The sequence below is a fragment of the Cyprinodon tularosa genome, unplaced genomic scaffold (genome assembly GCF_016077235.1).
Source record: "Cyprinodon tularosa strain WSP-4 unplaced genomic scaffold, ASM1607723v1 ctg157, whole genome shotgun sequence".
NCBI lineage: Eukaryota > Metazoa > Chordata > Actinopteri > Cyprinodontiformes > Cyprinodontidae > Cyprinodon > Cyprinodon tularosa.
In genome coordinates this window covers 218,876-245,872 of record NW_024038405.1, presented here as the reverse complement: position 1 = coordinate 245,872, position 26,997 = coordinate 218,876, and the positions used below count along the sequence as shown (strand labels likewise).

At 34.4% G+C, this 26,997-nt stretch overlaps 1 protein-coding gene across 12 annotated transcripts in view; it reads right to left on the bottom strand.

Moving 5' to 3' along the window:
• Positions 1 to 26,997, bottom strand: part of LOC119780193 (neurexin-1a) — a 215,687-nt gene that overhangs the window by 46,922 nt on the left and 141,768 nt on the right. For 6 of the 12 annotated variants that reach the window (XM_038280112.1, XM_038280113.1, XM_038280114.1 and 3 more), the window contains 3 exons: positions 12,607 to 12,778; positions 4,008 to 4,097; positions 2,350 to 2,669 (listed from right to left, as the gene is read on the bottom strand). In XM_038280112.1, the coding sequence (XP_038136040.1) occupies positions 2,350 to 2,669; positions 4,008 to 4,097; positions 12,607 to 12,778 (582 nt within the window). The remainder of the gene's footprint in view (positions 1 to 2,349; positions 2,670 to 4,007; positions 4,098 to 12,606; positions 12,779 to 26,997) is intronic. The other 6 variants (XM_038280125.1, XM_038280115.1, XM_038280119.1 and 3 more) reach the window with 1 other exon arrangement.

Sequence of the window (26,997 nt, the reverse complement as noted above, 5' to 3'; positions counted from 1 at the left end):
CCTACTACTATGAAGCAGTATTCTCCACCACAAACATAATCAAAAATAAATATTGAATATTAAATATCCAGGCTCAAAATAAGCACCTTGATTTGTGCTTCAAAATGGCTTTGGTTCCATTCAAAGACAGGTTTAAAGCCTTTGCAGGGCAGCGTGAAGCCCACTTCTCTAACAAACGGTCAGTTCATGTGTTTTATAAAATATGTGAATCAAGAAGTTGTCTTTATACCAAACTGAACAATTTTTGTTCTCTACTTAAAAAAAAAAACTGCTGATTATTTTTTCGATTAATAATCGGATAGCCAAAGATTCTTTAAAAAAGGCTTTTTAGAAAATTAAACCAGGTGAAACTAAATTTTTTTCCACTTGAGGAGTTCTGTATAGTATAATGGAATATTTGGGCTAGGCTATACATTTTTTTTTTCTAGAATTAAGTTGTAATATTACTATAATAAAGCCGTGACTGTACAAGAATAAATTTGTGATATCATGAAAGTAAAGTTGAAAACTAATAAGAATGAAGTCATCATACCACAATCTGTTTCAGGAAAGAAAGCTTCAAGGTCTGATCAGCATATGAAATATCATATTTATTCAAATAATTTTATGACTTCATTCTTGTTATGACTTTGTTATGACTTTATTCTTGTAATTTTATGACTATTCTCATTGCGACTTTATTTTCTACAACTCCTTTCTCATAATATTACAGTTTTTCTCTCATAATAAAAAAAAATCTCTAGCCTGGCCCTAATAATCTGTCGTAGTATAGAGCATTTTGACATACAATTACTTTTTTTTTATCTTAAATGCAAGATGTTAATACATTGTTTACAATTTTGGTATAATTAATTTTCCCAACAATACTGGGAAGGGCATACATAAGGATGTTTTTTTTTTTTTTTTTTTTTAATCCTATCTATTTTTTCCTCTCTAGCTTCAGTTTGTTCTTTAGTAACATACAGCTAGGAACTAGGACATAATGATAGTACATTGTCTGTTATTCCACCTGCCTCTCAATTTTCTGAAATGGTCCAGGGACCATGGTGTGCGTGGAAAAAGCGATTTGATTTTGTAATAATTTATAATCGTGATAATGTATTGCATTGGTATTATCTTAAAAAAATTGTTTGATGGTATTTGTCAAGACAGAGTTAGGATAGCCAGCTATGGTCTGCATTTTTTCTACTGCTGATTAAAATAGGAAAGTGCCTTGAGATGACATGTGTTGCGAATTGGTGCAAAAAAACAAAACAAAACAGTGAGCACTACAGCAACAAGTAGCTTGGAATTTATTTGAATACAAAAAAGGGGTATTAAAGCTGAAACGTAAGTCCTTTCAAGTTTTGGCAGCCTTTTGACATTTACAATGAAAAAACAAGTGTTTCATGTAAATATGTGTAAAAGAGTACACTATTTCAAAAGATTCTTTCAGAAGTCAAGAACACATTTATTATAGAAATTTGTATACGTTTTTTTCTCTTTTATTCATTTGCATGCACACACACACACACACCTGCACACACACACACTAAAGTCCTTCATTCTATTTAATTTATTTAGTGAAATTTAAGATTCTTACAGTTATACTGTATATATATATATATTTATTTTTTTAACTCTTTGTAGTTACTGAAATGCACAGTCTCCCATTCCCACTGTGCTGTGTCACATGCCTGCTACTTTGATGATGTCTAGCATCCCTGCTCTGGCTCTGGTTCTGAGAAGGTTAGTGGCTTTACCTTGCCCATAGATAATTGTAGGGAGCATGTAACCTATATTTCTTACTTCAGAGGTTACTGATTTTGCTGCTGGTGGCTTCCTGGTGATCTACAAATTCTGCATTTTTGAGTTCTCATTGCTACTTGGTACATTATGTTTATTTGCATTTCATTAAAGTTAATCACCATACTAATAATGTATGATCTATACCTGCTTTATGCTAAAGGATGTGATGTAACAAATATTTTTCTCAGCTTAAACCACACTTTGATATCCTGATAACTTCAGACTTGGATACAACTCACCTTTAAGCCATCATTGTTCAGTTTTACGTTTTGACATTTGACATAAAAACCTTTATGATAATTTTGACATTGGTGAATCCATATCTGAAAGCAACTAAGATGAGTGCTTAGAAGACAGCCTGTAGGTGTTGATCTTGTTTGAGGAATAATTCACAAAATTTGGAAAACCTCTCAAAAGAGGACATTAATTGCAAATAAACTAATGTATTTATTTTAAGGACTATCAATCAAAAGATTGATTATCTATCTATTGATTATCTATATATTATATTATATATATTATGTTATATAAATGTTTAAAAGTGAAGAAAATGATTCCTACCTGCTGAGGCTCTCGTGGTGTGGTCAGTTTAACTTTCCTGCTAGAAGCAGTGGTAGTAGTGATTTCCATGATGGACGTAGATGTCTCCGAACGGTTAGCTGTGGTGCTTGACTGAGGTGTGATAGAGGATGGAGACTCCCCAACAAGCCGCACGCTGCCCTTGATCTTTATATTAGGATCCCCTTCAGCGGCCATGTTGAACACCTTTAACCCATTGTAGTAGAGTCCTGAGAGCTGGCCTTGAAAGGATCCTCTCCGATCTCGCTCCCAGCCCCCAATCTGTATAGTGGTTTGGCTGTTGAAGATTGTAAGCTGTCGCCCTGCGGAAAAATAATGTTACATACATACAGGAACACTGAACTCTAGACTCAACAACTTTCACTAAAACAGGAAAAAAGAAACGGACAGAAATACATATTTGCCCAATGGTTAATGAGACCAATAAATTACAAGGTGCTTGGACAAATCCTGGTAATTTATTGTAGTTGAAACAATGATATGACCGTAAGAGAGAAAATAAAGTAAAAGTGTGTGGAAAGAAAACAAAAAACAATGCTTTGCTAAAAGGAAATTCTACCTATGTTTATGATAAAAAATAATAATAATGAATATCATTATTATCATTTAAATGTCAAAGATTTACTGATTCTGTTAAAGAAATTAAATTAAGATATCCATTATATATTTCCATAAAAATAATTATAACAAGCAAAAACTTGAAAATAAGTAGCAACTATTTATATTGAGATTATAGCACTTTTTACAAATATGTAATCCTCTATTAAGCCGATCATTTTCTTTTAAAATCCAGCATTTAAAACTAAAAAAATACAGAAATTAAACTACGACAGACACTAAGAAAAGGACTCACCATGCATTTAGACCCAGAAGAGGAATACAACTTAACTATTTACCCTTTTAGCAAATGCAACAAAGGGTAAATAAAAAAAACAGCTGTCGAGACCACAAAAAAGTTGAAATACAAAATAAACTTTGCAATACAAACGAGAGGAATAAACACCAAAAATCAAACAAAAAAACAATACAAATGATAGGGCTAATACGGGCATATTTTAGGTGACAATATGAATTAGTTATTAAACTGTAAAAACACAGCATGCACTAAGTTTATATTAGATTACAGTGTCTTTATCTAACACCCTATGCATATTTACAAAAGCTGTTAAAGGGACTCAAAATTCTAATGCCAATTAATATTGCAAACTATTTATCATTGCTATCATTTTATCAAGATAAATCAAGCAACATTGTGTAAGCTATTATAATACATGTAAGTGTTTCAAAAACACTTAAACACCTATAGATGGCTAAAGAACAACTTTTAGAATAATCAGTTATATTTAAACAAGATACTACAGTACTTTATAGACATTTTATAAGCTCAGATAAATGATTTATATTCATATTTACAGTCCCTTTAACTGTAAAGAAACACTTATTAAAACAGCTGAAAATTATAAAATAAATACATTATTATAAAAAGTGAGAAACACGAAAAGCTAAATTTAACTGTTCAAAACATTTAAATTTTTACTTTTAACTCAACATTTACTTTTTAGGTTTATTGTTTACAAAATGATGCTAAAACTTTATTAAGATCAGTTTATTTTATTCCAAGTTTTAATCAGTGATTTTACCTTTGTCGAGTAGCCATTCGTCAACTACTCGACCGAGTCGGTATGGGATTCGCTGTCTAGCAAGCGCCAGGCGATCGTTATCAATGTTGCCTTTAAAGTTTAAAGAGACATTTCATTGGTTACAATCTGTAAGGTCAAAAGTTAGATGTTCATAGTTAAAGCTGGAGTTAAAGACTGCACAAAGTTAATTTAATATCTATTTATGAATTTAAAACACAATAATTACTGAGACATTAATTAAACAAACTTCACTCTTTTTATTTTATTTTAGCCAACCAGTTAGAGCTAGTTTATCAAAAATAAATCAACTATCAATTGTTTCATTTTAAGTGATAACACTATGTTATAAAGCCACCAAAATCACAAATTTAGACATATCCATTACAAAAGTCTTCCCTTAAAATTATAAATTCCCTCCATTTCTTTTAAAATAACTTTTTTGACCAACTACACCAAAGAATCATTTAATTTTATTATTGTGAAAACCTATTATAGAATTGTTAACTTTACCTTTAGCAAATGTACACCCCATTTAACAGAAGCCTATTTGACAATAAATATTTAACAGTTTGCCTTATTTAAACTAAAACAGATCAAAACAAGTGGTCAGAAGACAATGTCAATGTAAGTACATACACAATTAAACCTATAATAAAACGGCTTTGACAAAAGCAACAACTCGTGAAGTTTTGAGTTTAATTGGAATAATTATGTCAGAGAAATCTTCTTGGAAAATAAGCCAAATAAATGACAGAATCGCAGACGGCCATCTGCAGAAAAGCTGCACTCCAACATTGGAGGGACACTTTGGCTTTAATGAGGGTAAACTCTGCATCACCCTTTTGTCAAGGCCAATAACCTCTCAAAAACAGAAAACGTTCAGCAAAGTGGCACTGTCTCTGAGTGCTTTTCCCCTGGTATTGTCTGCTGAGATTGAATTCAGTCAGCTCTATTCTTCTGGCAGATTGACAATGTTTGTCCCATCAACTATATTAATTCAGTTCTGGCCGATAAAGGATCCTGTAGCTAACAATGAGTCAGTGGAGAATGGCCTCAGAGAGGAAAAGATGGCAAAGAAATGAACAGGGAAGGCTAACCTTGTAACAGATGCACGTTTGATCTGATGAAAGGTCTTGGAGGTAAGACGGCGCATAAAAAGACATTTTTAATCACATCAGCTTGAATTACTGCTGAGGATGAGCCACACAGAGAAAGGATTTAAAGCTTGTGTGTGCAGCTCGTCGTGTTTGGCTGCAGCTGATTGTGTCAGGCTGAAACACAACAGCTTGTGAGTGAAATTTAGTGGAGCACTTTTTCTCAACAAGGATTACGAAAGATGAGTTTCCCATTCCAAGAAGGTCACACAAGAACATAGGGTAATAATTTCATTCATTAGCTAATGATAGAGCTGTTCCTAAGCAATGTCTAGGTTTGTTTTGTTAAAAAGAAACATATAGCCCTGGGCCCCCGTCATAAAAAATAAAATAATCTGTTTAATGCCTTTTTAGTCTACTCTAATAGCATTATTGTATTTTCTTTTTACTACCAATGCTGTAAAAAAAATAATAATAAAATAAACAGACAGCTATCCTACAGTAGTCATTTAAGTGTAAAACACAATCATCATGCAATGCATCCATCTGATACCAATAAATTTACCAGAGACGAGCTAAACATAAAAGGCCATCAGGGTGTCAAAACTGTTACCCCAAACATATTAGAGAGAGACTGCGTTTTTCAATCTAAATAGTGTGGAGTTGTTTTTAGGAATTTAAAGTACATTGTTTTTTATTTGAAGTCTTTATGTGTTAGAGTCGGCGTTGGTATTGATGAAAATGTGCTTTTTTAAACCTTAATTTTCCTGTCTTCGAATAGGCTATATTTTCATGGTAAATAGGCTAAATTAATAACATTCGGATGTATTGTTCATAGACTAAAGACAAGAGTTGACCACCCTTCAAGAATCACAGAGTAAAGATATACAACCATCAAGGGTTTGGACCTTTTGGGCCTCGTGGAAGTTGCTATAAATATTAGAGAAAGAAACCTATGCTTCTTAAGCTGAATCTAAGATAGAAATCTTTTGTTTGCCTTTATTATTACCAAACATACAGTGTGTTATTTTTATATGATGAAGTGAAACATGATTAAAAAAAAAAAAAAAACTCATGAGTGTAATCACTTTATACATGAACAACATTTTGCCCCTTTGTAGTGTCGGTCTTCCACAGGACATTTATTCCTTAAATTGTCTTTCTTTATTTAAATTGAGGATGTTTTTTTTTTTTTTTATCTGTTTTGATCATTTATTGTAATTGTTTTAGAATATACAAAAAGTTTTCTAAAAGGGTTTTGATCAGGGGTCATGATCTTATGTTTCTTTGGAGGCAACTGGCCCAAACCGGAATAAGAAACAATATGTTTACATTCATAAAATCTATTCAATTGACAGGAAACTAAAACATAAAAAGAAAAAAGTAATCCATATAAAGCATTAATTTGGGGCATAAAACAACCCTCTTGATTGGAATACAATTTAATTCCAATTGAATTGAATCCAATCATAATATTCTGACTGTTGTGGTTATATTAAACATTTTTATTCAAATTGCCCATCTATTCTGAATAATAATGTCCTTGTAAACATAACCACTAACTTCCATGTGTAAAATCAGGATACAAATTAGCAGTGTAGCAAACCTACTCTGAACCTCAAGGAACTGCTCATATAAGTAAAATAGCTTTTATAAAAGAAAGAAAATGAAAGGGTTGAATTTACAATATGGGCTTATAAGCCAGATGTAAAAAGTAATTTTGATTAATCTTCCACTTCTACTGTTTATGGTGTTATATTTCAACAGTGTTAATGTAAACACTCTAAAAGGTGATAAAACTGTTTCTTAAACCGTTTGGTCTCAGAGGGATTTAATATACCATAAATAAAGTTTTAAGCATGTTCTAGTTTTCCCTCTGAATTTGATCAAAAGGAACGATTTCCTTTAAGAATTTCTTATTTAAATGTAAACCTTCATACGCTCCTAAAGTAACACATTTTCTTCGTATGCAGTATGTTCCCATAGATTATTTTGATTTACGTATGAAACTTCTACTTACTTTTAAATACCATAAAATTTTCATTCAGCAGTATAAAAGAACTCCCACATTTTCCGCACATCTCAGAGCATTGCAAATGGTTTACTGAATAGTTTTCTACACAGATTATAGCTTGCATGATTCAGCATGGGTAAATAGTGCTTTTGTTGGGGGCAAATGTTTATGCAGTCAACACAGCTGTGCCTCTTGGTATTTTCATTAAAATGAACTGATGAATAATCCTTGATTGAGGATAGAATGGAACATTCATACGATTTGTTCATTCCCATCACCTCCATTTGCAGTTATGGGGTGTTAGTTATGTCACCTCTCCATTTCCTGCTGCATCACCTCATCTGAGAAGAGGTCAGAAGCAGATTGGCACTTTGAAGAAATGTTAGCCTACAGCTGATGAAAGGACAATGAGGACATATAAATATATAGTTAAAATGAGCTATAGTAAAAATTCATTCTCCTTCATATTTTCATCCTCAGTCCGTGTAGATTTATAAATAAATATGGTGTTCTAATTTGTTAGCTGTACAGTTTTTAAAAGCTTGAACTCAATCCAGCAGGTTTTCCGTGCAGTTGCAACTTATCAAAAATAATTATTAAGCAAATATTAGATGTTTTGTTGTTTTTTCAAAATAATAATAAATCAACCATTGAGAATGCCAGGTTCATAAAAGGATATGCTATACTGTATAGCCACAGTTTGCCAGGGTGCTAGAATCCCCTACATCTGAGAAAAACTATGCACCATTTTAAAAAGCTTATCTTTCTGGCTCTACATCCGATGGCAGGCTTGGTCTATCTCTATACCGAGGTTAATTAAGTGTGGATATAATCAAGGTCTGATCATGTATTGATCCGTACTCCAGGACCACAGGGTGTTAAACAATGCTATCCCCCGGGCTTTGTTGCAGCCTATTCATCGTGGCTGCAAGCAAAGCCTGTGACTGCTGTTAAGCGGTGATTTGGTTTGGTGTGGGACAGCATGTCTTATCTCCACTGCCAGACAGCAGCGTTTCAGCTGAGCTGTCCCACCCAACCCTCTATGCCCTGACTTTTTTTTTTTTGTTAATGGAGTGGTCAGATAAGGCAGCAACTTTATCTGCAAAGCAGCCTAACAATCATGGTGTAAAATAAGCAAATATGTCAAAACGTAAGCTGTTCATGAGATGAGGGCAATTAAAAGGTTTCTATAAATGTCAGTTTAATTTTCATATTATTCTGATGGATGAAAGGAATTATAGATTAGTTGCTGGATTCTTGGATGACTTATAGATGGCTAACATAATTTGGCGCATCCTCCTGTTGTAAAACAGCTATGATACAGTTTTTATAGAAATCTGGAATCTTCTAGGTTAGTTTAAAGTCTAAAAAAATGGAGTAGTTATACCAGAACCTGATTATTCTACACCAAACATGTATTCTTTAAAACACAGTCTGGGTTTTATGAAAACTTTGCTCCATCTGTGAAAAAAAAAGGTCACCCTTGAATTTAACAAGAGAAGATCAAGACAGGAATTTGTCTTTTTCTGGAATTGATTATTCTACACTTCCTACAGATTATTCAAATACAAGTTTGACTTGTATATAACAGATATTTCAGTTTTTCTAAAATAATTTTTTAAATCTTGGTTTCTATGAACCCAATATTGCATGTCTTGTGAACTGATTGCATCTCTATTTTACAGCCGTCATTCAATTGTGTTACTGATAGCGACTGAACAGTTCTAAAGCATGCTCTGTGACGACTTCTAAGACAAGAGGCATGGGCTTATTTTTTGACTCAGGAAGAAAATGAGCACAGATAGGTGGTTTATGATGGCTACATCTTACAACCATTCCTTCCCCTTATAGCAGACACCAGACCACACAGTGAAAAAACTGTGGGTGGGATCAACGTACATGTGTGTGTGTGTGTTTGGGGAGCAGACAGAGGTAAAAAGGGCAGAAAAAAAAGCAGAAAGTGGGAGCTAAAGAGAAAAGAAGACAGAGATCTCTGTAAGTGCACCATGCTCTGATAACAGTAAAGGAATAAGGCCAGGGACTTCTCCATTATCTTTGTGTGTAGTGCGTGTTCATTGGGTGCTTCGATAGGATACTGCATTGTACCCTGTGGGTTTGGTAGCACAATTGTGATGGTATTACTTCCATGGCCAAGGCTCAGGAGAATGAACAGATTTTCTTTCTGCTGCATAGCCCTATTGTGCGGAGAAAAAAAAAGCAAGAAGGCCTATACTACAACAAACAGGGGACTACTTATGTGTGTGATTGCACATATAACATTTTACATTCTCGTAATTGTACTAAAGACTTTTATTAGCCTTTAAGCATCTAGTACAAGACTTTTTAATGAGATTATGAGGGCAGCCGTTGTGGGTCTGCTGAAGCAATTATTTCCTTGTTTTGAGAGTGATAGTAATCCATCCCCAAGTGCAAACTCCTCCCCTCACCTTCTCACTTTCCAGTCACTTTTTTTATCTTTACAGTCTTCATTTATTACAATCAGAATTGATCTGTGAGTGGCCTAAAAGGCTGGGGTTTGAGATTATGAGTATGTTAGAAGGATACATTGATACTAATCAAACTACAGCCGATCTGACAGAATGATAGTTCTGTGTGCAGGGTAAGAGGGGAGGACAATGTTATAATGGTGATTAGATGTAATTAGTTCACAACAGGCTTAATAATGTAGCCTGACTGGGCATCATCAGTAAAGTGTGTTTGGTAGGAATAAGGTTGATCAATTTGTCCAGGGGCATTTACAATCTATCACATGGCATAAATGGATAATAACTGTGAGAGTATGTTGACCTAAATTATTGATTAGTCAAATACTACAAAGATATTTTTTAAGGTAATAAATTGTCATGTTCCCTTCAAAATTAATATGAAGTTATACCAAAACATTTACACTCTCATTACTGGGATTAGAGTGCACAGGTTTTAGACGTAAGGAATTGTGAAGTTATTTGTAATATTTATATATATTTTTACTAATGATATGCAAACATCGTTTTCACAAGACGATGTTGTTTTATTTATTGTCAGTAAATTGACACTAATGCACTAAAAGGATATATGTCTGAAGGTCTCTTTATGTAACATGCTCAGGATATGCCATTGTGGACATTTTAAAAAGAAACATATTTATCCGATTTATGTGTCTATAGTCTTTGAAATTTTAATCCAAAATGCTATGATAATCATTCCATTTTAGTGAGTGAGAATGATTTTAATACTACAGACATCAACATTAGCAATAAGATTCTGAGTATGCCAAAGTTCTAGCTAAAGATTTTTCATCTTCGTTTCTATTAACTAATTTAACTTATTGAGCTTAGATCTGTATCAGGATAGTACAGATCAAATGCTGTGGTATGTAGCACCAAAAACTAATTTTGTATAGAGGAGAGATGCAAACACAGCACATAATTAGATTTTTGTAAAATATCTATTACCTCATTTTGGCCTCATTAGCATAAACTTCAAATGAAATATGCAAATGGTGCAGTAAACCTTTTGATTTCTTTTGTGCAGATGCATCAATAATGACACAATGTAAACATTTTTCAGTTATATATGTTTTTAATAGCTGAAATCAGCTAAAATTCAGAGTTTTGTGTCACTGTCAACATTTTATTGCTCCAAGGATTTCTGAACAAACTCTGATCTCTGTTTTAAATAGGTGAGTGAACTACAGTATGTCAAATAATGCTTAAGAGAACCTTATTTAAAGGGGAGCAAAGTAATACTTAAAATGTTCTTTAGCGTAGGCTGTATTCAGTCTTAATTCTTTCACCTTCCATACATTTTTAAATATGTTTGGGTTTAAAGTGGTAATATTACAACCTAGACAGGTCACAAGCCCAAGATTGGGTGACGATGCATGCACATTCAGTACTGACACCCACTTTGAGTTAACAGTCACCATCTACCTGACATTCTTGTTTTTGAACCATGGGAGGCAGCTGGTTTATCTCCAGGGAGCCTATGCATGTTGAGAATGTGTAAACTCCTCACAGAATGATCCCAGTTAAGATTTAAACTGGCAACCTTCTTGCTGTGAGGCAACAGTGCTAACCACAGGAGTCACCTTATAGCACGCATGTTTAAATGTAGAGGGTGAAGCATGAATGCATTTAAATCTGCTTCACATCCTGTCATAACCATGTCAAAAGCTTACGGTTCCATTTTCCGACCTCAGGCAAATGGAGGTTTTGGTCGCAGTCATACAAGCATCTATCATTTAGACGAATGCACAATTCTCAGCTGAAAGTCAAATAAAGAGTATGAAGGAAAGAGACAAGTTGTTTGCCGTCTGTTTTCTAGCATTAAAATTTTATGCATTTTCAGAACTTAACAAATGTGGTAGTGCAGCTTTTCTTTTTCTGGAGCAACAGCTCGTACCTTCAGGAATAGTTAGATTTGCATTTAGATCAAATACTTTAACAAGTCATAAGCTCTCTTTAGCTTTTGCCAAAGCCTTACAGCAGGTAAAAAATGTTGAATTTCAAAAACATACTGTAGATAATAGAATTAGAAATCAAATACCTGACATTTCAAGACCTTAAATTAACATACCAGTGTTGCTGAGTTTTAGTGGTTTACCAGCAGACTGCTGCATATTTTTTACCATAAATATAGTAGCACAGAGTACTCTAATTATTGAATTGTTGATGTGTTGAACCTACCATTCTCTCAATACTTCCCAGCTGTTACAAAGTCGGCAAAGACTGCGTTTATCTTCCGCTGTCATTTAAAGTGCTTTTCTAGAAAAGCACTACAGAAATATGATTATGGTGAGCACTAATGTTTACAAAAAAATTATGCTGCTTTGTTTTTGTGCAAGTCATTTTGGATTATGCTTTCAAAATGATGAATATATATATAATAACATTTTTATTCAAAAGATTGTCTATAAAGTCAGCTGATTATCTAAATTACACCAGGAGCACATTTACTTTGACTATGTAGCTTTATTCATTCCAAACTAATCAAGAAATCTAACAATGAATAAATCAATCTATCAATCAAATGTAATGATAAAAAATCCATCAAAAGAAACACAGTAACCTTTTTTTTTTTGGTAAAGTGTTGATTTGTCAGAAAATAGTGTAGTGATCTGATCTCCTTATGTGGGTGGATTGAAATAGTGTAATAAAACCATGAAGATAGTGTGGTTGCCTTTACTTCATGATTGTGTGATCCCCAGCAGGTTAAAAATAGAAGAATGCACATTTTATTGTAATTTTTATTTTGTAAATGTCATTTAACAGTATTATCTCTACCATATTCAAGTAAAAAAAACTCAGAAACACTGGTAGGATTCCAAATAGCTATTAAAAGGAGAAATATAAAACGCAATTTAAGCCCTTGCCAGGTTATCATCAAGAAATCCTTAACAGATAAAACCTGGTTGCTTAATAACATTAGGGTAATTCCATCTCCTGCAGGCAGCCCGTATACAGTTGTACACAAAAGCAGTAGGACTCACCTGTGGGGTAGCGCTCAATGACTGGCAGGTCATCCACCTGCAGAGTGGCATTACCCCCACTCCTTGTAAACTTCACTATATGGTATTTTCCATCATTTACAAATTTTGACGTCTCCTCAATGTTTATGTCATCTGTTCCCACATTAAATACTACAGCAATGTTTCCTTTTTCCTGAAAGATAAAAAGAACAGACAACAAAAACATGTTTTAGTAATGATGCATTATTACTGTGCACACAGTTATTATGTTATAGTTATGTGTAAGTCAAGGATCTGAGGCAGTTGTACTTATCACAATCAAAAGTAACCCAAGGAAGGAGCACTGATGAACAAACCAACAAGTCATGGGTGGACAGAGTTCACTGTTGATCATGTTGAGCAAAAGCTTCACTATGTCTTCAAATTCAACAAATAAGCAACTGGTTCTGAAAATACAGTTTCAGGAAACACCCTGCCAGGCAGCATGTTGGGTACTGGACCATATACCAGTAAGGATGTTCATGCTAGTCATAGCTGTCTGCCTGATGAGTAACAAGATAGCAAATAATTGTGGTATAGTTTCAAATGATAGATACAGTAGGTTGCTTTTCAAGGTTTTCCTAAAATTTCTAAGAACAGATGGCTGTAATGAGATTTTGATAATCCATACTAATTTATGTCTATAGTATGCTTTATTTTAAAAAATTCTTATATTGAAATAAAGGGAGTATTTATTTTTTTGTTGGTCTGTAGTGCTAACAGAAATGACTAATAAGGACTGCTTGTCAGCTATCTGACAGCACTCGGTTACATAAGCCTTGAAAAAGCCTCCACCACTTTCAAATAGTTTGCTTGACAGCATTTTGTGTACCTGCTAGAAAGAAAAAAAGAAAAGGAGAAAAAAACGACAGTGACAGACAAGAGAAGAATGATCTGCAAGCATGGTAAGAATACTGTTATTGAACAGATGTTAGCCACATACAACACTGAAGTAGGCATCTGCTTAGAAGCTACCTTTCTGCCTTCCATCTGCAATACCTTAAAGGGTTACTTCAAGATTTTCCATCAAAAATCACAGTTGTATATATGACCTTTACTGATATACACTCTTTGACCTAGTTCAACTTCAGGTATACACTGATGAGACCCAATGTAAATGCTATCGAAAGACAAAAAAGGGCTTATTTTTGACAAATTTGCAGTATTAATAATCGAATAGCAAAAGGTTCCTGAAAGAAGACTTTTTCCTAAATTGAACCAGAGCATATTGAGAGGCGTAAAACATTTTTTAGTCACTGCAGTGGATGAGTGGCTACTGTATATTTGAATCAGTAAGTAAAACACTGGTAATATTTGTTTAGTGTAATTAAATTAGTTTCCATCCATCCATCCATCCATCCATCCATCCATCCATCCATCCATCCATCCATCCATCCATCCATCCATCCATCTTCTCCCGCATAGACCTTGTCAGGGTCGTGGTGGGGCGGTACCTATCTCTGGCAGTCTATGGGAAAGAGGCAGGGTACACCCTTGACAGTTCTCCACTGTCACAGGGCAACACAGAGACACATAAAGACCCACAACAATGCACACACAGTCACACCTAAGGACAATTTTAGGGAAGCTACTTAACCTTACAGTCATGTTTTTGGACTGTGGGAGGAAGCCGGTGTAACCGGAGGGAACACACACATGCTCTGGGAGAACATGCCAACTCCATGCAGAAAGACCCTGGGCTAAGAATTGAATCCAGAAAGTTCTTGTGGCAAGGCAGCAGTGCTACCCACTGTGCAACCTTTTCAAAAATAAATACATTTATGGATTGATATGTAAATATGTATTAATAATGAATGGATTGTTTAATGTTGTGTCTCAATTTCTTTTGCAGTCCGAGTCATTACCCTGCTTATTATGCTTTCTACTTGTAAAAAAATAAATTAAGTGAATTATATGGCTAACATTAACATTACCTTCAAAGCCCTTCAGTGTGAAGTTGCCATCTGGCAGCCCGTTTCACTATAAACATAAATAATCCTCTTAACTGTGTCTTCATAGGACACAAGTCAATATGCGAAGTTTTTTAGGCTATTTAAGTTGTAATGAATGCCGCATTCATTACACAGACTGCATAAATTCTAACTATTGAGAAATTACATAAAAAACTTGGAGGTTTAGGAGTCTTCTTATCCACAGTCTCCTTCACATAATGAGTATTAGCTTTAATAAGCTCCCTTTACAGTACATGATCGAAGCGCTGCAATCCTCCTGTTTAATCTGTTGAAGACGAGTACGTATGTTAGTGGAGCCTACTGCTCTTGCTACTTATGAGCTGTAGTGAAAGTAGCATCTGGTCGGAGGCTCAGCCTAGTATAGCAGCACAGCACTTTGCATGTCATTATCCAGTCAGCACAGCCAATATGCTGCCACCTCCCCATCTCTCTTTCCAACTCTGCCATGTGTATAAACCAACTATTTTTCTGAGTTTATGCACGCACTGAAACCCCAGTCTCTTGAGGTGCACAGAGAGTCAACTGTGTCAGAACAGCCAGAAGCCACAGAGCAATTAAAGCCATTTGTAATATGTCACACTATGCTACCAAAACTAGGACAATCGTATGCTGTGTAATGTAATTTCAACAGATTACATAATCTGATCCAGTAAAGCTACACTGCTCACATAATGTCTTCACAGATTGCAGGCCTTATCAAAAAGTAAATACATACAACAGCTATAGTCAGATTTTTTGTCATGACCAAGAGTTAATCTACTGAAAATTTAGCTGTTTTCATAGTTAAACCATGTCATTCACAAGATGCAATCTTCCACCATAAAACATCACATAAATCTCCCTCTTACTCTGCAGCAGAAAAGCAGAAAAGAAGGGCAGACGCCATGAGCATATGTCTATTCAGAATTTACAGGGAGGCTGTTTTTTTACACAATGTTCTGATATTTGGAGACCAAGAAAATTAGCTGAAAAACATTAAACCTCTGAGATTTTAAAAGAACTTTCTTTCAAGGACTAGCGGATACTGAACAAATTAATTCAGAACTTTTTATGACTATTGCTCTTAGAAAAAAAGAGACAGGGAAAAAAAAAAAAAGAGTTTCAGCCAAGGCACTAACCCAATTAAAATCCTGCTTTTAATAGCCTCCTTCAATTGACTTTTAATGTTCCCTGCGGTCTTGTTAATAAATTTACTGCATTTAGTCACAAACTGCCAACTTGAATTTTCAAAGCATAAAGAGTGCCTCAGTGTTGGGATAGAAAGAGATGGAGAGCTAGATAAAAAACAGTAGAAAGGCATTTAGAGATAAGATATAAGAAACTCAAATCAAAACAACAAAAGTAATTAGACTCCATGAAGTTCTTGATACATTTTCTGTAAAAACCATAAATTGAAATGCATTTTATTGAGATGTTGTTTAAAAGAGCCCTGTCAGAAAGTATGACTTTACACATTTCAATGCCAGTGGCTCAGTCTAGTTAAATACGAAGGATCTTCTGACTAAATTATGTTGGCCTGTTGGCTTATTTCTTTTCATTACAGATTGTGATTAGTCCATTTTTTAGTAAACTTAAGGGTTTCAATTCATCCATCCATCCATTTTTTGTCACGCTTATCCCAGCATGGGTCGTGAGGGGTGCTGGTGCCTATCTCCAGCTGTCTACGGGCGAGAGGCGGGGTACACCCTGGACAGGTCGCCAAGGGCTGGGTTTCAATTCAATTCAAAATTACTTTATTGAACACAAAGGTAAAAATACTAATACTTTAGTTACTCATACAATTTTTTTTATAACAAGTTATTATATGTGTCGAAAGCCGTAGGCAGGAAGGATCTTCTTTAGCCGGATCTGGAGAAGCACTTGACATTGACACTGATGATGTTGTTCAACAGTCTCCTTAGGACGATGCTTATGGTTTTCAATAATTTTACACATCTTATTAAGAATTCTTCTTTGTGAAATTGTGTCCAGAAGAGTTTTTACAACGGATTTGAACCTTTTTATCAGCTTTTAGGCTTCTTGAAGCCATTTGCTCCGATGCTGATGCTGTAACAGTTGGTGGCACAATGCATTGTGGAAGCTCATTGGTAGAATTCTCTTATGACAGAAAGAAGGCCTCGATTCACAAATCGTCATCCGGAATGAATTCGGTTACAAAACCGAATTCATACAGCTGTCTTAAACACTTCATACATTCAGCGCTATGTCCTCACATCTGTAATTTTCCCCTAACCTCCAATCCATTGTGGGCGGCATTTATAGGCTCTACATCGCACTGTGTGGATGCACGTGCACGTTTTTGCCAAGATTCATACGTGACTCCCAGCTTGTAGACTCCCTGTTTACATGTTGCATTCTCTGTGTTGCTAAGTGAGCATAAGGTCAGAAACAGGACTACATAAAGCAGTACAACTGCTTCCATATTTGGCAAGCGAGCCAGACATTTATATTCTACAGCATTAGAGACTTTATTTATTGGTAAGACTCATACTTGAACTTCAAGATGTAGTGGCAGTTTTATTGTCTTATATCATATCAGAATCAGAAATCAGAATGTATCCTACAACATGGCCCTATACTTACTTAGCAACAAAACAGGTCTATCTATTCAAATTTGCCCCCCCAGTTGAGTGTGTTGTCCAGATTAACACCAATGTATTTGTACTACTCAACCACCTTTATTTCTTATCCCATGATGTTTATAGTATTTTAATATTTCTTGTTTGTTCTGAAATCTACAATCATCTCCCTTGTCTTGCTGACATTAAGGATCAGATTAATGTTTTCACACCATGCCACAAAGCCCCAACGCCCTGTAGCTTCTTGACCATCTCTGATGGACCCAATGACTCCTCTGTTATCATAGTATATCTGTAGATGTCAGCACTCTCTCTTTTACTGGTTAGACACTTGACCCTGCAATTTCACTAAAAACGTGGTCTGTTTTTCAGGTTGTCTCTGATCTGGGATTTATGGAAGTTGTTGAAGTGTTATTCAAGTTTTTGAGATGTTAATGAGCTAGCCTGGGTGCCATTCCGAACTTAGTCCCGCCCACAAGGTTTGAGGTCGGGAAGTTCGGTCTGGCTCTGCTCCATAGTAGCGCGAGTATGATCGCCCAGCCTCTGGCGATCCAATCAAATTGTCAGGGCGGGCTTTATACGATGATGGACAGATGATCAACAGTAACGTAATCAACCACGTGACCAAAGCGCGCTTGGGTGACAACAACAATGGCTGCCGCCAGAGAGTTGAGGTGAGTAGATTCTGCTATTAGGTCTGTTCTAGAAGATATCGACAGCAAATTAATTTTAAAAGAGGAACAGAGAAATACGTTCAAGGCTCATCTTCTTATTCTAGGCGTACAACTGCACGCTTTGATTTTTGTTGACAACAACTATGCGTCCCTTAACATACGTCACGCACTCCGTTGCTCTTATTGGTTGTAGGTCTATCCAATTGAGTGCAGAGGCATTTTTTTTGCCTAGTTCATTCGAAACACGCCCCATAATCACAGGTCTATGGAGCAGTATCAGACTCATATTCTGACTAGAATTGAGTAGGACTACGTCAGGCTATTAATGAGCTGCTCCTGGGTGTAAAAAAACAAAACAAATACAACTAACTGTGGCTGCTACGGTATTGCATGATTACAAAGGTCTCAAACTATTTTCTTTATTGTTCTTTGCAAAATCCACCGAGCAGAATGTTGCAGGAGTTTTTGAATGTCAGGAAAATGTAGTTGGTTAATGCTGTGTTAGTTTTCCAACACGCATGATGTATGTGGGCCAGTTATGTTGTTTTTGCTTCCATCTGACCTGATACATTCTGACATATCCTAAAAATGGATTGATTTAAAGAACTAGTTCAATGTTAGTTTTAGCACTAAGAAGCACCTAATCCTGAGGCTTTAATGAGGTGTAGGCTTATGTCAGGGAGTGATTGATAGAGCCTTATATAAGCCCAACCCATTACACCCTGTACAATTTTAGGGCTGTTCATTTGGTAAGTGCTGGTCCCCACAGGGCCACCCCCACAGGAATACACTTTATAGTGCATACATACCGCACCCAAAGAGCTCATCCCTGCCTGACACTCGGCACACTGCTTTGATTAATTGCTCATCAGGCTGCAATAGAGTTTAATTAACTGATGAAGTTGATCCACTATTCTCCTCTAATCTACTCTTTTTTTATGCTTCTCATCCTTGCAGCTGGAGGGTGGAGTAGCAGCAGCAGCACTTAGAGTGACAGTTTGTCGTTAAAGCTCCCCATCTGCACTCATTATACAAACACATATACTTGTTATACCAGCTATAAAACTGCTCAAAATCCTAAGCAGACCAGGTTTATTTTGTTTTTTTGTTTCATTTTCTGTAGTCATTAGGTGTGAGGTATAGCATCACTATTTTTCTTCCAATAATGTCTATAAACCATGTTTAAAGAGATATGTTTAACATCTTAAATAGTTTATTAAAAAGACTGATAAAACTTACTGAAATATATTTATAACAGGATATTTATGTAGAAAACACCACCAATTAAATAAATCAGGCTCTCATACTGATGTTTTTGTTAAAATTATATGGTATGCTGTTTTACAACCTGCCTGAGGCTGAAACAAACCAAGCGAAAAATGGAGCCATGCTGTCAGCAGGATGCACTGATGTTTGCAAAAGGTTGATAGGGGCGGGCTTATTTTCGTGGTAAAAAGGTTAAAAAGAAGGATTTTGAAAATGTTTTACAGGCTGTATTGAACACCTTCTCCTTTTTGGACAAAAAAAGAAAACCACAGCTAAGTCTGACCTAATATTTTGCTTGTTCATGATCGATTTCCAGTGACAAACACTGCTCCTGTCACATCCAGTTTTAATTCAGTCTGACACCATGGGAAAGAAACACATTGCTCTCCAGTGTGAATGTCTGGGAGGGCAGGTCTGCTGGCAGGTAAGAGAGTATCTCCGTCTTCCCCTCAATATGAAATGTGTTTTTCTCTAGAAGATATTTGCATATATTGGGACAATGTTACATGCTCAGTAGAAAGTAAATGTCTTAATGCAGCTAGAACAGAACCATGTTCTCTTGACGACATCTTCTTACAGCCTTTGGCATAATCTTTTTAACCAAACCTAGGAAATTTAATTTTAAAGGAAAATAAATAAAGAAAACAGGAAATAAAATAGAACAAAGCACTGCCTGGTCAAAATATGGCACTAATTGTGAATAATATACAATAATTTGCTTGAGAGAAAATAGCAAATGTACAGATAAAAAAAAACAAAAAAAAAAACAAGTCTAACTTTATAAGCCTACCGTAGCCTTCCTATATTTAAAAAAAAATGTTCAAGGTCTGGTTCAAATAAAAAGTGTTCAAAGGCCAAATTGTAGATGTAATGCATGTCCTTTAGCAACACCCCTAAGTATGACTTGCATGATCATACTGTAAGCAGGATAGCAAGGTAACCAGCATCTTCTCATTGCTTTTATTGCTTTGTTAAAAACTGTATATAATTAGTTTGAGTACTAACATTTCTTCAGTGAAAATTAGTAATACTCTCAATGTTTGGCTGCATCCTCCTTTTGTCTGTCTGTCATCAGCATGTCTGTTTGATTCCAATTGTTGCAAAATATATAAAATCTTTCAGTAATCTTTGTTTTAGGATTTGCTAGGGTATGATGTTCTCTTACAAAATGTCTTACAACATGCCATTAAAAATATACAAAAATATTTTAAAAAAATCTACTGAGGGAACTGCAATGACTGGAATTAATATATAATGATGTTTCATTATTATAAAACAGATTACTTGGAAAAATTTGCATTTAAAAATATGTCCCATTCAAATAATATTTTTTTTTATATCGTCTATTTCAGTTTTGGGGGTAAGGACTTTTGTTCTTTATATTATCTCATCATTGTTAATTTTAAATAATCATAGTTTGTAAACAAGGGGTGAGTCATACTGTAAGGTAGAGCCTAAAATAAACAGAGCAGAGCACTTATTTAATACTCATGTATAATCCTGCAACCACCTTTCCTCTTAAATTTCAAAAGAAGTTAAAAAACAAACCATGGGACTTTGGTTTCCAAATTTAAAGGCGTTTCGCTTCCAATCAAGGAAGATTTTTTAACTCAAAATGTCAGAATTAGCGTTGAGTTCCAAGCTTTATTGAATAGCCCAATAAAGCCTTTTTTTGCCTTAGAAACATGCAAATTGAACCAGAAGAACAGAAACGCTCCTTAGTAATGGGGAGCCATTGTGGTTTTTGTTTGCCTGCAATACCCGATACTGGTCAATGCCTCTAAAAGGGGGGAGTCGTTAGAGGCATTGTTGGCCTGGCTGACCAAGCAAGATGTCTTGGTCCCCTGCCTGATCGATGAGGATTGCGATAGCGGGAAGGAATTAACTCTGTCGCTGCATTGTAGGTTTTTGAGAGCTGAAACCAGAGTCCACCACTCTGTTTAAGGTTGGTTTTTCTCTCTTAACATAAATGGCTTCCTTCACACCCCTTCCAAATCACCTGTGTTCTTTGTCTAAACTGTGAACATTCTGGTCCTCATACAGTAAGAGGACTTGTTGGGCTACCCTATAAAGCTTGGAACTCAACACAAATTTTAAAATTGTGAATTGAAAAAGCTTCCTGGATGAGAAGAAAAACGTCTTCACACTTGGAAAACAAAGTCCAGTGGTTTGATTTTTTATCTCTTTTGGAATGACTTTGACCTGGATACTGAGAATCTTCACCACCATTCCTCCTAAATTGGGTGTTAGAAGTTACAGGTTTTGAAGATAGAATTTTAAGAAAGTTTACAGCTATATGAATGTTTGTCGTTTTAGAAAGTAGAGATATTATTTCCACATTTAGCTGGATGTGACAGAAGTGTCAGTACAGAGAACTGACCAATGGCCCTTTTCAAAAGGCCCTGATCATCTTTACCTGCAATTGCATTTGCTTCCTGTCTAAACTCTTTTTCCAGTTCCATCCAGCCTGTGACATATTCCATCAAATGAGGTCAACAGACGTCTGAGATTTCGTTCGCTCTCCCTCAAATAAATCAATTCAGGTTTCAGGTGATTCTCCTGTCCGTCCACTTATGACAGCTGGCTGGCAGTCGGGGTGAGTTGACCTTCATCTCCGTCCTCTCCAGGAGGACTTCCTGCATCCCCTTGAGCATAGTCACAGTCCCACTCAAATTATCTGTAAGATTCATACTGCATGCCTTTATAGCCAAATAGAATCCGATACTATCAAGTGCACTGTGAGATTGGAGATAGCAGAGTCATTTAAGTAAAAAATAAATGCATAGTAGATTGACCAAAGCTGGCAACTTATGCTTAGAAGGCAAGGAACATCCTGTCAATAACTTTTTTTTTCTCATCATGACTTTAACAGACACTGAAAATTGTTATTATAGTTATTTGAAAAAAATATATTTAGTTTTGTCTTCTTAGAGTTTATTTTCTCACTTGCTCCAGTGTTTCTTAATCTCATTACTTATTGTGTGTACTGTCTCTTTATTATAGTTAATGATTTTTTAAAGATTTTATACTAAATAGGTGGGAGGGGTTCTTGTACTGTAATTTCGTTACCTCTGGTATCTATTATTTCACAGCTCTACAAGGTTATTCAGCTTAAATAAAATAAAGCATTTTCTGTATATCATTGATTTAAAAATTCATGTAAATTTGAAATTTACATTGATCATCATTCAACATCATTATTAAAATCTCCCATTGTCCAACACCAAAGTTTGTTGAAATCCAGACAGCGTTTATATTGTATCTACACTGTTTTGCTAAAATTGTAATTATCTTTTAAAAATATATTTTTGACACCTCAAAATATTTAACAAAATTGTTGATCTTTTAAATAAAAAAGAAATATGTCTTCAGTCCTATGTGTATATTACTGTATACCTGCTTGATGAGCACTCGGTGGAACAGCAAACGCCTTTATTAGGATTGATGCTGCACAATAATCTACAAAGAAAACCTCACTGATTGATTATTTTTAAAAATGAGCTTTTCATAAAATCATATCGTGGGAGATTTAAAATTTAACTGCATATTTCAAGATATACCGAGATAAAAATTTATCAAATTAATAAAAAATATGTGTATTAATTGTAATTTTAGGTATACAATATTTTATGGGTCATTCCATAAGCTATTTGTTTAGGAATGTATTGACTTCACATTCCAAAATAAATGCTGCAATACTCTTTAAGATTTAGAAACATAAGAAATATATTTTGTTTTTAACTTGACATTTACCAGTGTGACAATATAAATACATTGCCATTAAGATATGTTTTCAAAGGCATTTAAGATTTCAGCTTTTATGATATAACATTTTCTGGCTGGTATTTCTTGTCATTCCTTCAAATTCCAATAGAAATCCCAGTTAAGCCATTTATTTTCGATCTTTGTTATTAACTCAGCTGTTTTGGGTGAGTCACCCTCCAGGTTGATACTGGTACATGACTAATTACCATGTCATAGCAGACATGAATTAATAAAACCATTTTCTAATTGTTCTATCTAAATATTCACACACAAAATGTCTTTAACTCACGTAAATGAAACAAACATTTTGAATGAATCAGTGGGTGGAATCGAGAGAGCAGCACCATCATTGGCTCCTCAGAAGAAATAAGTGTTAACAGCGTCTTCTAAATGCTAATTTAAACAACTTAAATGGCAACGTGATTAAGGAGCTGTACTTCACAATGTTTGACCTGAATATGCAAAGGACTATGGGTAATACATTATGACTGAATTATAACTGAATTAATAAGACATTTTTTTCTATTTTATTTTCCAAATTTAATTATAATTGAATAGGCAAAAATAATATTTATTTAGTTTACATCACTGTTTTGTTTGTGCTTCAACCCTCACTATTTTTTTGTAAAATCCTTTTGTGTTTCTGTGATATGTGGAAAGAAAAAGTGAAAAACAAAAAAATAAAAACAGAATAAGAAAGTGAATCTCAACTATACACATGTAGAAGTTCTAATCAATGACATGCAAATAAAACAATGTTCCAGTAAAGCTCATATCTGATCAGGATTTAGTAGCTGTTTCCTTTTATCCAATGGAAATGGCATGAGCAGAAATTAGTACAAGTTTTACAGATTTAATATTACCTGTTTTTAAATAGAATACTGTAATAATCTTCTTCCAGGAGGATGTGAATGATAGCTGACCTTTGAGAAATTAAAACGAACAGTAGCTTGTAAATATGGATCTATTATCTTGTTATAAGCAATATAATAGTAGTAATAAAACAACAGCAATAAAAATAATAACAATAATTATAACAGCGTGTCTGCAGTCAAAGTTTTCAATAGTTCAGGTGCAAGACATATTGGTACAGAAGACCCATCCTGCCTACAGCTATGAAGCTCTACAGCAACTCATAAAAAAATACATAAATAACCAATAAATTACTACTGGGTTCAATAAAGTTTACATACCATTTTTTATTGACTGGAAGTGAATTGAAACACTTGAATTTACTAACAAATGGCCCAAACGCAAAGGGAATTTTATTGGATTGTAATAACTTGAATTCAACTTTAATCTGTCACTTTGTTCATTAGGTTTAATCCACATTTCACATTAAATGTGGAACATGTTATGCTACATCACTAAAAATACACAATAAGAAGTCCCGATAATTATTATCCAGGGGCACATCAACAGATAAATCAATCTCATGTTACAGAACTGTGACGTTTTCTCTTGAGACAAAAGTAATGACATTAAGAAAATCAATGCTTTGAGTATTTTTATTGAAATGCTGTCCTTATACATTTTGCCATGGTACTAATAAACTACACTCCACATAGTGGCAAAAGATAAAATATAATTTAGGCTTGTCAACAATGAAATCCAAACCTGTATAAAATCACTTTCTAAAAAAACTTGCTTTTATCAGGATGGAACTGCAGGCCAAATACCAATGGGCAAATGCTATTTTCACTCATATTAAAAATCTGCCTTTAATCTACATTTTTCTAGATTTTTCAAAATGTTAGACTGGTAAGTCAATTACTGTTTTAACACTGAATGGAAAATGTAGTGCTAGAGCCATGGCATATTGTATATGTGACCTGGATATCAGAACAGCAGGAGAAAGGGTTGAAAATTGTAAATTTTTTTGCCAGTACAGTTTCGAACAAAGGATTAAGTAATAAAAATGAAATATAAATGCATATGGTATACATAGAATTCTATAATAAACATTTATTTGTGACATTTTTTAAGCATTTTTGTCTGTAAATATTTAGATATGCAAAAACATTTCTTTAAAGGAAAGCTTGGCACAATCATTTTGCCTTTGTTCATCCATTTTTAGCACCCTTCACCACTGTTACTGTAAGACATGTCTAATCAAATATTGCTACACTATCTTTTATAAGGTAATTAGGGATTTTAGAAACTCAAAGTCAGCTTAGCATTCTGACCTTAGGAAAAATAATTGATTTCCTGTTATGCCGTAAGGGGTTGCAATATGCTGATATATTTGCTCTAAATCAATCTTTTAAAAATGACCAACAATGGAGGCAACATGCTTAGATGCATTTACATTTGCAAATGCAAGCAACTCAATATATAAAACATAGCTTAAATATAGATTATGGAGTAACATAAACCCATGAACCTTGGAAAAAAAAGATTGGAAAAGAGAATCTACATTTAAAGCTCCTCTCCCATACTGGCACTTATAAATAAGTGTATAACTTTGTTGGATTTAGAAGGATGGAAGTCTTCCAACTATCTTTAACAGCCCCATTAGCTGTAACACTGAAGCTATCTCCCATTTGGCAGCACAAGCTGCAAACTTCTACCCGTTACATTTGAGGCACAAATTAACTGAGGGTTTTTCAGGTTGCAGAAAACAGCCTCAGAAATAGAAGTGGTACTGGCTCAAAAAAGATTTGTGAACATGTCGATGAATAGAAAATATGGTGGATGCCTGGATTATGTTAAGTTTATGTAATCATCCTTTCTTAATTTTTGTATTCATCACTGGCTGTATTGCACATTTAAATAATATAAAATGTGTAGCTGGGAAGGTCACAGGTCATAACGCTTGTTGCCATGGTGAAAGCAAGACATTGTACATGTAGTTGGAGTTAGTATTTGGTATTTCTGCATATCAAACACACTTGTAGGAGGAAAACTAATATCAGCTTCTCTAATAAAGTGGATCATTTTATACTTAGACTGAGGTTCATGCAATGCTATCTTTTAAAACTGATTTAGTTTTGCTGTAAAAAAGCAGATTGATGTGATGGATTCCAATAAAATAACTCTATAGTACATTCAGTATGGTCTACCAACAGGTGCCAATGACTGATACACAGCTACTTTAAAGTAGTTTATGGAAGATCTTGACCATGTTTAAAGAGTGCTTAGATAAATATTATCCCAATAAAAACTGTTACTTGTGCTTTTTTGACATTATTTACTTTCATTAACTCTTTCAGCCCCCTTTTAAAGTTTAACAGAAACCAGAGCAAAAAAAATAAATGTGTGAGAAACACCGCTCATGTATAGACTTCAGTGTTTTTTTTTACACAAAAAGTAAAACATATAAAGCCTAAATACATTAAATTCCTTAGTACCTTTCAATAGATTAGGTCATCAGCTCAATGTAAAGAACACAAAAGAAACAAGATAAACTATGGCAAATAAAATACCACAATGTTCCTGATTTAAGATTTAGAAAAGAATGCTATAAGCAAATGGATGACACTTTTCAAAGACCATACAGGAATCAGAGCCTGTTTCATCTAACAAATGCGTTTACTGGAAAAACTTTTAATGCCATCCAAATATACAACACAAACATGGGTAATCTTTTTTTTTTTTTTTTTTTACATATCTTCACTATTGATCTATAGATCTAGTTTAAAATAACAAGAAGACAAAGCCATTTCTATATCAAATCTATATGAGCAAAATTCAAGTTTCATGAAGCTATTTTTATGAACAAGACTCATGGTGCATCCAACAACAAAAGAGGTAAAAAATAATCAGATAAACAAAAAAAGAAAACTTTGATTAATAACTTGCAGCCAACTTTTGCAGCACAACTCTAGTTTCAAAAACTTGGGAGCTTCTATACCAGAGAAAAGCTTTACATTGGGATAATAACCAGAAGTTATTTTTTACCTAAAATATATAAAATAATTATATTAAATTATTTATTTTGTTTTAAGTAATACAATTACTTTTATCCTGCTTGAATATAGATGATCTGTTGATATATTATTTTTCAAAATTGTGTAGTTTTGATGAAGAACTTGGGGCCATAACCCTTAACATAGTTCAAATATTTGTATAAGACGCAACAGAGAAACCTGGTTTGGCTCAAATCAAAATATTAGG